The 13,677-nt window shown below is 39.3% G+C and overlaps 1 protein-coding gene across 1 annotated transcript in view; it reads right to left on the reverse strand.

The window, feature by feature from the left end:
* Positions 1-4,433: 4,433 nt before the first annotated feature.
* The window catches only part of EGLN1 (egl-9 family hypoxia inducible factor 1), a 48,578-nt gene continuing 39,334 nt past the window's right edge, over positions 4,434-13,677 (reverse strand). Inside the window, exons 3-5 of the mRNA XM_084624890.1 lie at positions 13,402-13,538; positions 9,130-9,197; positions 4,434-7,188 (exon numbers count right to left, since the gene is read on the reverse strand). Coding sequence (XP_084481016.1) covers positions 7,124-7,188; positions 9,130-9,197; positions 13,402-13,538 — 270 coding nt within the window. The 3' untranslated portion in view covers positions 4,434-7,123. The remainder of the gene's footprint in view (positions 7,189-9,129; positions 9,198-13,401; positions 13,539-13,677) is intronic.

The following is a 13,677-nucleotide window of genomic DNA, read 5'->3' on the forward strand; positions in this document are numbered from 1 at the left end:
CAGGCCTTAGACCACACTTCATGGCCTAAAATACATAGAAGAATTTGACTTTTTCTCTCCTTTTCATTACCCCAAGACGTTTTTAGCAGAAAACAGTAGGAAATGTAGAAGAGGTTTTTTTTTAAAAAAGGGTATATTTATTTTAAACAACCACCAGAGGGACCCAGTTCCCTTGTCTCACTGCTGCTGGCTTGTTTCCCCTGTAGGACTTAGTAAATTTTTCTTTTTTTGCCAAGTATTCTACATACAATGGGCAGCCTTTGCTGAAGCATAAGTGAATATGATAAAGAAAAACATCCTTGTTTCTCTCCTGAACTTGTATGAGCTTCCTTATTTGTACCAGTTAGGATATGTATCATACACTAAAGTCACAGGAAAACTCTTGATCTTAACATTAGATGAAATGATCGGTGAAGAAAAAGATGTATATCCAGCCACCTAAAGTATCATTGACCCCTCTTTTTCATTTTTATGTTGTGAATTTTTTTTAAACATTGTCCTAGGGTAGAAGTTTCAACAGTACTTAAGTGGTTTAGGGGCCTAAAAAATTGAAACTGAAGATTTTATGCTTAGTCTCTAAGGTGTCCTCCTTTTCTTTTTGCGGATACAGACTAACATGGCTGCTACTCTGAAACCTGTCTTTATTATGAGATTCTTTTGTTTATTCCCACTAAATATATAGCCAAGAGCTTTGTGACATTTCTGGGTACCTTTACTGCAGTATCTCCCCAAAACATCCCCACAGTGCAACAATTACATTTTTACTGAATACATGCCCAAAGCTCTGTTAAATACGTGTGGCATACAAAAAGCATCAAATCCTTAAGCCCAGGCTACTTGCAAAGAATGGAAAACAGCCAAAAGTTACACAGTGTTAAATTCACAAAACTATTCTTCAACCCTGTTATACAAATGCTTTTCTATTGCTCTTTCCCTAAACATTATGCATTGTGGTTTGCTCAACCCTGTGTGATTTTAATCAACCTTTCTAAAAGGGAAACCTACCTGACTCAGTATTAGTATCTAGCGGTCTGTTACTCACAAGAAGTCAAGAAATAAACAACATTTGAAGTCTCAAACTTCCCTAGTTAAAAGGTACACAGTCACCTTGAAATCTAGTCCACTGGAAAAAGTTAAAAGCACGTTCAGCTATTATACCTGCTCCTGAGGCCCGCCCCCAATCAATTTGGAGGGTTTTTACAATCACATTGTCCCTTTGAAAATATTTCTCTTCTCTTTGACATGCAAGTGCTGCCAAATACACAAAGTAAAATTAAAAGTAGATACAACTGATAGAGAATTTTTCAGTATTGCCTTTCAGTTACCATAATCGTAGATGCTGCTGGTAGGAGTAGGCAAAAAACAAACAAACAAACCAAAAACCACCTGATAGAAATGCCATGTAAGCGGACAGTGCCCTTGATGGGCTCAAGCCAACTCCCACTGAGGACTCCTCATGACTGCAATGGAGCTGCATCAGAGCTAAGATTCCTATATTCTAATTTGACCTCACTAGTTCCCGTCATGCCCCATGTTATAGTGACACCAGTGTCACAGTATTGTAACAATCTTTTAATGTGTTCAACATATTCAATACATTAACACAAGTAAACTAATTCACAGGTGAAATGACAACCCAAGTAACCTGCCCTACCAGCTCTAGGACTTGTAGGTTATGCTGAACAGAAGGGAAACCAAGGTCACAGAAGGTTCAGCAGAACCCACTGCAGAGTGAGCAGAGCTCCCTTTACAGTGACTGACTATGTTGGTGCAGTAGCAGTTCACATTTAAAGTTTTCTTCACAACCACAAGGACTAGGAAAAAAAAATTTTGTAATCAAAGCTGAGATTCCGCAGTAGTTGATGGCACTAATAAGTCTCTTGAAAATCTCCTACTAAGCTGGGAGACTGGAGTTTTGCAAGGCTGATCTATAAAGAAATGAAGACTTTACTGTAAGATACACTTTAGAACAGTGGTAGGCAACCTGCAGCCCGTCAGGGTAATCCGCTGGTGGGCCGCAAGACAATTTGTTTACATTGACTGTCTGTAGGCACGGCCGCCTACAGCTCCCAGTGGCCGCGGTTTGCCGTTCCTGGCCAATAGGAGCTGTGGGAAGTGGCAGCCAGCACACCCCTACGGCCCACGCTGCTTCCCGCAGCTCCCATTGGCTGGGAACAGCGAACCACGGCCACGCCTACGGAGGTCAATGTAAACAAATTGTCTCATGGCCCGCCAGTGGATTACCCTGATGGGGCACGTGGCCCATGGGCCACAGGTTGCCCGCCACTGCTTTAGAAGGTAAGCCATGTCAATGTAAGCAAGACACACTGTTAGGTTATCTGGGCTCTTCACCCTCAGAGGTTCATGACCAACACACAGGACCAAGTGCAGATGGTAGGTGAAAGTCCCAATAATGTCTTAATTAACTTAATCAGATAAATGGCTACCTCATTTCTAACAGCTGTTTTTCTAACTGTTACCACTTTATAGCGCTGAACTGCTTTTCCCTCACATGGATTCTTTGTATAGAAGTTGTTTTCATTACATGTCTTTTGCGTTAAGCAAGAGTGGTAGGAAGTAACCTATATTACCATGATATAAAAATAGAAATTTTAATACCAGCAAAAACTATGCAAATTTATAGAACTAAAGCCAGACCACAGATCCCAATCAGCACCACAATTCACTGGAAATACTAACACCATCAGAAAATTAGTTCAGACAAAAAATATTAGTGAGTGCCTACCTACAAAACAAATTAACCACTCCCCCCTGCCCAACAGACTAGTTTGTTTCATCGTGCAAACATAAGACAATTTTTTGTTTTGGTTCTGAGACTCCATTTTTGTATAATGTTACATGTTTACTTTCTATACAAATAGAAAAAAGAATAATGTTTCATTGTTTGGTACATCAGAACAAGACCTCATGTGTCTTTTGAAGTTTTGGTCCTGAATTACTAACATTGTAGCTCACAATTCTAATATTGCAAAATACTAGTTAAGAGTCCTGTGGGAACCTTCGGAAAATGGAAACTAATGATTAATCCCCTAGGAAAGAGTGGTATAAAATACAGGGCAGTGTTAAGGTTGTCTGGTTGCCTCAGTGCCTGATTTGCTAGGGGAACTGACAATGCGTTTGTGAGTATCTGCAGCTGCGTATGTGTGAGAAGGCCATTTACACGGATATTGCTTTAAACCATACTGGCTGGGGTTTGTGGTTTTGAGGTTAGTATTATAGTCCATTAGCAATCTTTGCTGTTTTTTTGCAATTGTTTGTTTGAATAGATTGTTAAAATGCAATTTTTTTTTTTAGCCTGGTTTCAAAACTCTAATGTGACTCTCAAGAGATGTGTGTGCATGCAAACATGGTCATTTCACTTCCCAGTCCCTGGACTAAATTATGGTAACCTGAAGTCTTGACTGCCTCAGGCTTCTGTTTCTAGTATTTCTGCTTGAAAGCACTCTGTGCCAGCCTGCTACCAGGCTTACAGGTGTCTTCCTTCCAAGCGTCCAGAGACACTTCTCACCATTTTTTACTCTACTGTGTGACACTGATGGCAAATCTGATACCCACTGCACATCATGGTCTACTGTACAATAAATATATCAGTCCACCACAGACATGATCTGAAGCTGCCAAGAGGCCTTTTTCCTAATTAGACATATCTGATAGAAAGATCATACGAAGAGCGAGTTACCTGGCACTGAACTACCGAGCAGACCTCAAAGCACTGAGGTGGTCTGCTGAAAAAGTGCTTTAAAGTAGCCATCAACAAACTGATAAAAGAAAATGGAACAGGGCAAGATTGAGTCCAAGTGCCAGAAATGCCATGGATGTGCCAAAGTGCCAAAGTACCAAAAACCCCAGGCACTGAAGCAGTACAAACTGAACACAGGCTGATAGTTCCCTAATTTTCTAGGCCTGTTACTGAACCAACTGCAAGGAAGACTAGTACATTTATGAGACTTTATAAGAGATGGAGTGATGCAGAAGCACAGCAAAACAGAAACCTGTTCACCAAACAGTGGCCAGGAAAGGACTGACTAGAAGGCTTGGAGAACAGCATTTATAATCTGCATGGGTTCGTGAACGACATGCAGCAGGAAGCCTGGCTCACACTGTACCATGCTACTGCTGTCCTCAAGGGTCAAAATTCATGAAGACTCTGCAAAACCAACGGAACTCCCATTAAGGTGCTAAAATCCTGTCTGTAAAGGGTTGGGCTTTTTGCACCAGTGTAGCTACACTAATACAAACCACCCACCCTATGTAGACTCATTGCACTGGTGTAAAACACGATTTGCATCAATACAGCTCATCCACGAAGTCTAAAAACTGACACCAATTTTTTCTTAACCTCCTCTCAATTAAAAACAAACACACACCACACATCCGGATAATTAAAAACAGAGTTTATCAAGGAAACAAATGGCAGACCCTTGACTGTAGCTGTAGTATCACTGAATGCTAAAAACAGACACACACACCCCTATTTTATCAGATTATAAATTAGCTGCTGCGGAGTAGGCTTTAAAAAGTTACATAATTACAAATAACCACCACGTTGTTTCCAAGAACCTTTATACATCTTTTTAATTAGATTAGCTTTACAAGCAACTTGAGAGCTCTTTATAACGAACACTGCTTTTCAAATTACATGACTTTATAAGCAATCTGTAAATGAATCCTGAATTTCTTTGCCTGTTATAGAAAAAGGTCTCGTGTGTTACAGCTGGCTAATGTCATGAATAAAAATAGTATTATGAAGCTTTATCTTTATTTAACCAGGACTAAACACATACAGGTCATAAGACAGTTTAAAAAATAGTTTTAAACAGGGACCTGCTTTGTGATGCTAAGATTGAAGATTTCAACTGACATGAAATGAACAGATTCTAAAAGGATACTGTTAAAGAAATGGCTGCTCTGATTTGTTCACCCTTTTGTAATGATTGACAAGAAATGATGAAGCAAAAAATTAAGCACTTTTTTTTTTTTAACCTCTCTGGCAAGCAGAAACCTATACAGTGATTAGAATTTGATACTTTGCATACCTGCAGCAATAGACATTTGAATTACAGAGGGACTGGAACAGAATTGAAAGGTTTATGCTGTACATTTCTGAAACAAAACCAATCAAATCTCCATCAAAATAATACAAAAGCAGATAAAATGAAAAGTGGTGGCTTTTTTGTGTGTGTTTGTTTGTTTTGTTAAAGCTGGCCTAATGCAATGCACTACACTGTAGACCAGACAGTAATGAAGATCTGCACTCCTTGGTCAGGCTGGCAGAGGCACTTACAGTAGAGAGGTGTCTTGTCTGATTTTCTGGGAATGGAGGAAAGAGAAACTAAACTGTAAAAGGTGAGGACTAATTAAGGTCTGAACAAAATGAGAATTTTTCCGTATGGTCTCCTCCAGTGTATCACAATACTGAATTTCCCCCACGCCCCATCCCACCCTCCACACACACACCAGTCAGTTTGTCACTAAATAAAATTAGGGTTGTTGGGTCTTTTTTTCATGTTTTACATGAATAGTAATCTTTTTAATAAAAATTACTGAGCTTTCCATAGAAAAGGTCTCTGATTGAATACAAACTATACAGATGCTAAAATTGTCATAAGCTGTAATATTATATACAGAAATATTTCTGTACACTCACATTGTTTTGGCTATGTAAGGAAATCAAGGACAGATAGAAAAATTGAAGGAGGTGAGCTCAAATACCAAAGACATTTGGATGCTGCCTTTTAGGATTTTCTTTGTTCTCTCAAACTTTAAAGCTCAAGACTAGAGCATCCATCTCTGAAGTAACAGAATTTCAAAGCTTTTGGATGTCTCATCTTTATTCTGTAAAGTCCGTTTTTCCTTTACAAAAAATGAAAATGTAAAAATAAAGTAATTTTTTCCCGCTAAATACTCAGGACTGATCAAAGGCCAGTGCCTTTTTGGGGAAATCCTTCAGCAGAGTGACCATCTGAAAATGTATTACACATGAGGCTTGTAGTGATGCACTTCAGCCTCAAGGTACTGAATGTTCCCTTGATACTCTATAACAGACCAAGGCGCCAGCCTGCAGACCAGATGGGACACCAATATTCAGCAAGAACACAAAGTTTGTGAATTTCAACGTTCTATTAACTTATATACAGTAAAAGAACAACTTTCAGAAAGGAAGAAAAAGGTGGAATTCTCCTGTCAAATACATAGGGAGGAGGTTCTGGGTACCTCTAAAAGCCTAGGAAAGCCCTTATGTATCCTAGGAACTTGACGGTATTTACCAGGTCCCCAAAGCCACCTACAGCATAGATAGTGTCAAGTTCACTTAGTGCCAGTCACTTAAAAAAAAAACAACAAAAAAAAAACAAAAAAACAGAATCCTTCCCCTCTGTGGATTCAACATACAATACCATGAATTAGAAGTTGCTGATAGTAAGATAGTGATTTGTTTCTGTTAACAAGTTTCATAAAGGACAGTCAAAAACAATACAGCAGCAATCTTTAAAAGTTCAAATTAGTGTGAGATATGAACGTAAAACAATCAGGTTTTTAGCTGGTAATTAAAGTGCTCCTTTTCTGACTTTAGATGTAAAGAAAATTAAAGTGATCATCAGTTACTGGCAATTCTTATATTAAATTAGGTATTTCATGGCAGAGAACAGTATGAACAGTTTTACAAAAATAGATCAATGATATTTTGGAGAATACTGTATTTTTACTCAATTTTGATAAATTGTACCTGGTCATACAAAAATTACCCCAAATCCAAACTTTACCGTATAAAAAAAGGGAGAGATGAATTGGATGACAGGTCTGGCAAAATATAAGAATGGAAAAATTCTATGTAGGGCACTTATTTCATGTCCATATGTGTACGCTATTTCTTACTGATTGCTTATCTTCTTTACATAAGCAGTCACAGGTCTGGAGTCACAATCACATAGCACAATGCTTCAGCAGTCAAAATCTTCTGTTCGATGCAACATTGAAACGCTGTGTTTGTTTCCTTATTAAAACGTTGATTTCTTGTCAATTTTTCTTTATCCCATTATTCACATTCAAAAGTTAATAGTTTACTGGGGGAAAGTAGCAAGGAGAGTTGGCTAGATGAAATGCTTTATAAAACGTCTTTCCCAATTGAGTCAGACGGTTTATTGAGTTCAACCCTCACACCTTTTTCACCTGCAGAAAAATAAAAAAAATACATCAGCATAATGTTTAGGCATGTGCTAGAGTGTGCTATAATAAAACTACTGTGCCACTTCTATGCCTTCCTGTTGAAAGTTTGGTACCATACAAAATAGGTATTTTCAAAAGGTGTTTAACACGCTTCAGAAAATAAAATACAAATTCATATACTTATTACCTCCTGATGAGCCAAATTCTGAGCAACTACTTTTATATTCAGGAGAAATTTTTTCAAACCTTGGTGCTTAAAGTTTGGATCGTAGGTGTCAATTGACTGAATTATGGCTGAAAACGGAGTCATTTACTTAACTGTTCAAATATGGAGTTAAGAGCCTAACTTCAGACAGTCCATTTCAAAAGTGTAGGGCTCAGTCCTTACACAGGTAAACTTGCAAAGAAGTCAAGGGAACCTCAGCATTTGGTCCATCATCATTTTACTTTTGTGAAGAGAATTACTAAAGAGAAGTTTATTACATCTTTATCCTTTTTAATATACAACATCCTATTTGAGGTATACCCTAAATTGCCACCTCTCCTGCCCTTTTCATTAGAAGTGAACAGAAATACTTTAAAGTAAAATCGAACTGTTTAAGTCTCCAAATCATTAACAGAAATCAAGTATTTAGTTTTATAATTTTTAAATCTATACATATTAATGGTAAACCAAAAGAAAGACCTATCATCTACCAAGGCCAGAGTTGAAGTGCTCAGATTTCTGCATTCCCTGGAAAACTGACACCAAAAGCAGAGAAGGAGCTGCATTCCTCATACTGCTTTAGGAGTCTGTGATGTCATCAACTGTACCAAGACAAACAGGAATCGTAAGCAGTGTGTGCATCTGCTCCCACATTTGGCTCCCATTTAAATCAGAGTCAAAATTCTCATGGACTCAGAGGAAGTCAGATTAGAACTAGATTCTCAAGGTGGTGAAAGTCACCATAGAGCCACTGACTTCAGTAGTGGTATTCTAATTCCCACCAGCTGGGAATCTGGCCCTATAACTATATATGCAAAAATATTTAAATTGACCTTTACTGCCAATGCCATCAACTACTTCACATCAATTTCATGGATGGCAGCAGAGCTAAGCCGCTCATTCTGATAAAGCCTGCTTATTTGCACAGGAAAATTAAATCAACTTCCTCTTGAAGGGCAAACCACAAGAGGAAGGCAGATTTTAGCTAAGTGGGCTTAGGGCAGCCTTGCAGAAGCAGCGACTATCACAAAAATCAACAATTGTAAATGAATACATTCTCAATTCTTTTATTCCAGATATTCAGTTTTAGCTTTCTTTGCTTTTCAATACACACACTCCATTCAAGCGGATTTATCAAGTCCTGTCCAACTGTTAAAATTAACTTATATTTTAGGTACTTGGAAGGCCCCCATTACTCTCTAATGTATTTATCCTAGGTATTAGGGATGGGGAGAAGTAATATCCCAGTTTTACAGACCAGGAACAGATACACAGAGGCTACGTGACTTGCCCAAAGTCATGCAGAAAGCATTTGGCAGAGCAGGGAACTGAATCTGCGTCTCCCAAGTTACAGGCTAGAGCAGAGGTTCTCAAACTGGGGCTCAGGACCCCTCAAGAGGGTTGCGAGGTTATTACACGGGGGCGGTCGCGAGCTGGCAACCTCCACCCCAAACCCTGCTTTGCCTCCAACTTTTATAATGGTGTTAAAATATATATATAAATGTGTTTTTAATTTATGGGGGGGGGAATCACACTCAGAGGCTTGCTATGTGAAAGGGGTCATGAGTAAAAAAGTTTGAGAACCACTGGGCTAGAGCCCTAACCACTGGACCACCGTTCTTCTAAAACATGACTACACAAGTCACGTTAACCCTCTCTTGGTGACTGGTGTTAAGAATATTTAGATGTCTTTTCCAGAAAGCCAAGAATATATATAATATACAAAAGTGATTCATTACCAGTTAGATATTTTACTTTAGCTCGTGCTCTTTCATCTGCATCAAAATACCACACTGTTATTGCGTACCTATAAAATGGATGAAAATACAACAAATGAGTTCCTAAACTCTGGAAAACAAACAGTGATGTTTATTTACATAATACAACCCGTTTAATTGTTAGTTTTTTTCAGTACATTTGATAGAGTAGGATTATGGGGAATAGGGGGAGAAGATTTTCTGTTAATTTCTACTGTTTTAATGACAGGTTTCAGAGTAGCAGCCGTGTTAGTCTGTATTCGCAAAAAGAAAAGGAGGACTTGTGGCACCTTAGAGACTAACCAATTTATTAGAGCATAAGCTTTCGTGAGCTACAGCTCACTTCCTCAGATGCATCTGAGGAAGTGAGCTGTAGCTCACGAAAGCTTATGCTCTAATAAATTGGTTAGTCTCTAAGGTGCCACAAGTCCTCCTTTTCTTTTTACTGTTTTAATAACATTTATATGAAGGAAATTGTCATTTGAAAAGACAAAGTGGGTTTGCCATTGATGTTATGAATCTGCATTTTTCCAGTAAATGCTATACAATTATTAACCAAATCACATTCAGAAATTGTATTGTATAGTCTGCAGCCAGACCATCTTAGGTTGTGGTCTCATATTTCATAAATTAAGCAGGTTCAAGGTAGTGTCATGCTGATCATTCACTGGGAGGGAGAAGTAATTATCCCTTCCAGACAGATCAACCAGCATTCTATAGCCCCCGTATAGTGCACGATAGGCACTTCAGAAATATTTTAGTAGTTTCAGTAAGTGGCACCCTTTCATCTGAATTAGTACTGAACCAATGCCCCAACATAGCTTCCAGGGGTATTGTGCCTTTGCAAATACAATCTTCAAACACGACAGAATAAAGAGGAGGTCCCGCACACATGTATTTAAAAATCCTATGGTACTTTTTGCAAAGGAGGTGGGGTGTTGAACCTTTATGCTCTAGCCTATTTAGTTATTACATTCTGCCTAATCAAAAACCCACAAATTTTCAACAAGCTGCCTGTCCTTCGCGGTCATGTAGTGTTGCTGTACACTGTTAAACAATAACATGCTTCAACCCAGGAGCAGCTGATTTCTGTAAATTGAAATATGTAGATTGCTTTATGACTCAGATTAAAAGTGTTCCATAAATGGAAGCTATTTATGCTTCTAGTTTACATTCTTAACATGTAGAGAAACATGAATTCTCCAATTCCTGTTGCTTGCATTAGTTAGTAAGGTTTTCTTTTAGACAAACAAAATACTGCCAGAGTATTTCTGCTTTGACTTGAAAATTTAATGTTTAAATATACATTGATTTATTTAAAGCATTAGAAGTAGCAAATAGCTTGAAGTCCAAAGTCTCAAAATGATGTTAAGCAGAATTCCCCTTTGCTATGCACCACAGTTTAGTATAGTAGAAAATCAAAGTTAAAATCCAGTCCAGATAAATTATGAGCTAATCTTTTTGTTAGAATTTTTTTCTACTCCACTCTTCACATAAAAATAGACATATCTGATTACATAACTTAAATTTTCCATATGATCCAGATACTTGGTTCTGGATGTGAAATTCTCCACAAAACAGATTTTTAGGGAGTAGCAGCAACATCATTAGACTTTCATCATTCTTGTTCTAGTGTTGAAATACAGTAACCTTTGCTGCCACAAGTAATTATGGGCAACATCGACCTTGATATTTCTTAACTTTTGAGTACTTAAACTTTCAATCAGAATATTCACTCTCTTAAAAGGTTTAGACTTTTTTTTTAAATGGAATTCTCTCTCCCCCGTCCCCGTCCCCATCCCCCACCCCTCAAATAAAAGGAAAATTTCAGACTATGAAATTTCTATTTGGCTAGTTACCACCAGAATGCCCTGTTCTGTGCAAGGTGCTCAGTAAATCTGCCAAGGGCTCCTCTTCCTCCTCACGCACTTCACCTAATGTGCATCTTGCGCGAGTGCACACCTTAGAAGGTGCATACTGAGTGAGACGTTGGTCTTACGATGCAATTCATCCAATGTACTCACTTCCTACAAGATCAAACACATACACTGTGCTCCCAAGTTAGTCTGACACACACATACCTATATTCCCTTGTGGCGTTGCTTTAAAAAGTGCTTTTGTTCTGATTAGGATTATCCTACTCTGGATGTGCAGGAAACACTGCTAAACAGTACGTAATCATCATCATCTAGCTTTTATAAGGGGCTTTTCATCAGTAGAATCTCAAAGCACTTTACAAAGGCCAATATCATTACCCCATTTTGCAGATGAGGAAACTGATGCACAGAGCAAGGAAGTGATCTGCCCAAGGTCACCTAGCAGGCCAGTGGCAGAGCCAGGAATCGAACTGACATCTCCCGATTCCCAGCCCACTATCGTATCCCTTAGGCCACACTGCCTCACCAAATCCATGTAATCAAAACAGTCAACAGGCTCAATGAGGGCTATTTCATCTTTTTCCCCCCCTACCTAATTTCAGCTTTCTACTCCCAGCAGTTTTGACTATAGCCACTCCTAAAAAGGTAGCAAGAATTTAAAAACAGGAAAACACATTTTCTACCTATGGATCCTTGTCCTCAAAAAAGCCTGAAACATTTTTGCTCAAATTAATTATCCTTTATGCAAAGAGCAAGGAATTAAAATTCGGGGCAACATTTGGTATGGGTTTCACTACTAGCATCCCAGCTTTTACATCTTGACCCTATCAAAATGTGCAACATGAAATGTGGGTTCTACAAAATTAATAATTACAATGATTTAGTAGTTAAAGTCCCCCCTGTGGATTGGCAGATAACACCTGGTAATGCCCCATTGGAGACCCAGGTTTGGCAGTGACCGCAGATGTGTTCACCACCATTACCGCTCTGCTGTAGAATTAGTAGCGCATTAGTTAAGTTCTGTTTGCGATTCAGACAAGGAGCAACGTAGTACTCCATGTAATAGAGAGAGTTGAGTACAGAGGAGCATCCCATCCTTTCCCCAGCCATGGCCACTTTTGCGGTGTAAAGCTGGCAGGGGAGAACGAAGGAAATTTTAAAATAAAAAAAGACAGTAACCTCCCCAAATTAAAAGAATGGCAAAGAAAATTGCTGTGACTAGCCAATCTCAGACACATGGTGTCTAACTAGGAGCAAGAAGGAAAATTAATACAATACAGGCCTAATAAAAAAAGTCAATTGTAATCAGTGAGAAGACATCACTGACTATGAGTAGGACCCTACCAAATTAACGGCCATGAAAAACACATCACGGACTGTGAAATCTGGTTATTGTAGGGGAGGGGCAGGGCTGGGGGCACCCCAGCTAGGGACTCCTATTGTGCACCAGCCGCCAGCTGCTAGTCCTGGCCTGGGCTAGAGAGGGAGGGGACTTCCTCTTCCCCTGCAGGGGCTGCTCCTGGAGCTGAGTCAGACCCACCTCCAGGAACCTCTTCCAGCTGCAGGAACCTCTGTGGCTGCTGGCTGGGTGCCCAGCTCTGAAAGCAGCGCAGAAGTGAGGTTGGCTGTCAACCCCTGACCCAAGCAGGAGGCTGCAGCTCCAGCTGCCTGCCCTGGGCACGAGATTGCCAGGAAAACCCAGACATATGGTAACCCACCCCCCATACTCTGTGACCCTCACTTCTGCTGGCTTTTGAGCTGGGTGCCCAGCCAGCAGCTGCTGCTCTCCAGTTGCCCAGCTCTCAAGGGAGCACTCCTGCTAGCAGCAGCACAGAAGTAAGGGTGGCAATCCCACGACCCTCTACAATAGCCTTGCAACACCCCCCCCCACGACACTGCATTTTGGGTCGGACCCACACAGTTACAACACATGAAAGTTCAGATGTAAACACCTGAAACCATGAAATTGACTTTTTTAAATCTCATGACCATGAAACTGACTAAAATGGACAGTGAATTTAGTAGCCCTAACAATGTGCTCTGTATCAGCCCATTTATGAGACTGATATAGCTTTGTGAAATCAAAATTACCAGTGGTGTCCTGTTTTGAGTATTTATGTACAAAAAAGGATTTTCTGAGTACTCAAAATTGTACCCAGAACTAGATTTTCTAGAAAGAGGAGAAAATGCATAGAAAGACAACAGCACGATGGCACTCTGTATGTTTGCAAAGGAGCCTCAAATTGTACAAGAAATGGGCTCTGTTTCAGGCCATACTATATTAAAATTTCCTCCTTGCTCTTAGTTTGTCATTATATGTTCTTCTTCCTTTAACAGAAGCTTTGTGAAGTAGATTCTTACATCTCATTCATCTTACCTTGTAGCAAATGCTGGTTGCACTTCATGAGGGTTGCGGCGGTCAGACCAGAAAAACAGCAGTCTATCAAATTTGGGTTCAATATCAGCAAATTGAGCTTTGCCTTCTGGGAATATTCGAAGAATACCTCCACTTACCTAAGTGATTTAAAACAAACAAACAAACAAACAAAAACAATCGTAAATAAATATTTACTCTTCATCCAGTGATTTCAAGGTGCTTTACAAATAGCAACTCTCAACACCTGTTTTACACTAAAAAGGTTTTTTGTTTTTT

This window comes from Lepidochelys olivacea (assembly GCF_965140295.1).
Source record: "Lepidochelys olivacea isolate rLepOli2 genome assembly, chromosome: 3".
Classification (NCBI taxonomy): domain Eukaryota; kingdom Metazoa; phylum Chordata; order Testudines; family Cheloniidae; genus Lepidochelys; species Lepidochelys olivacea.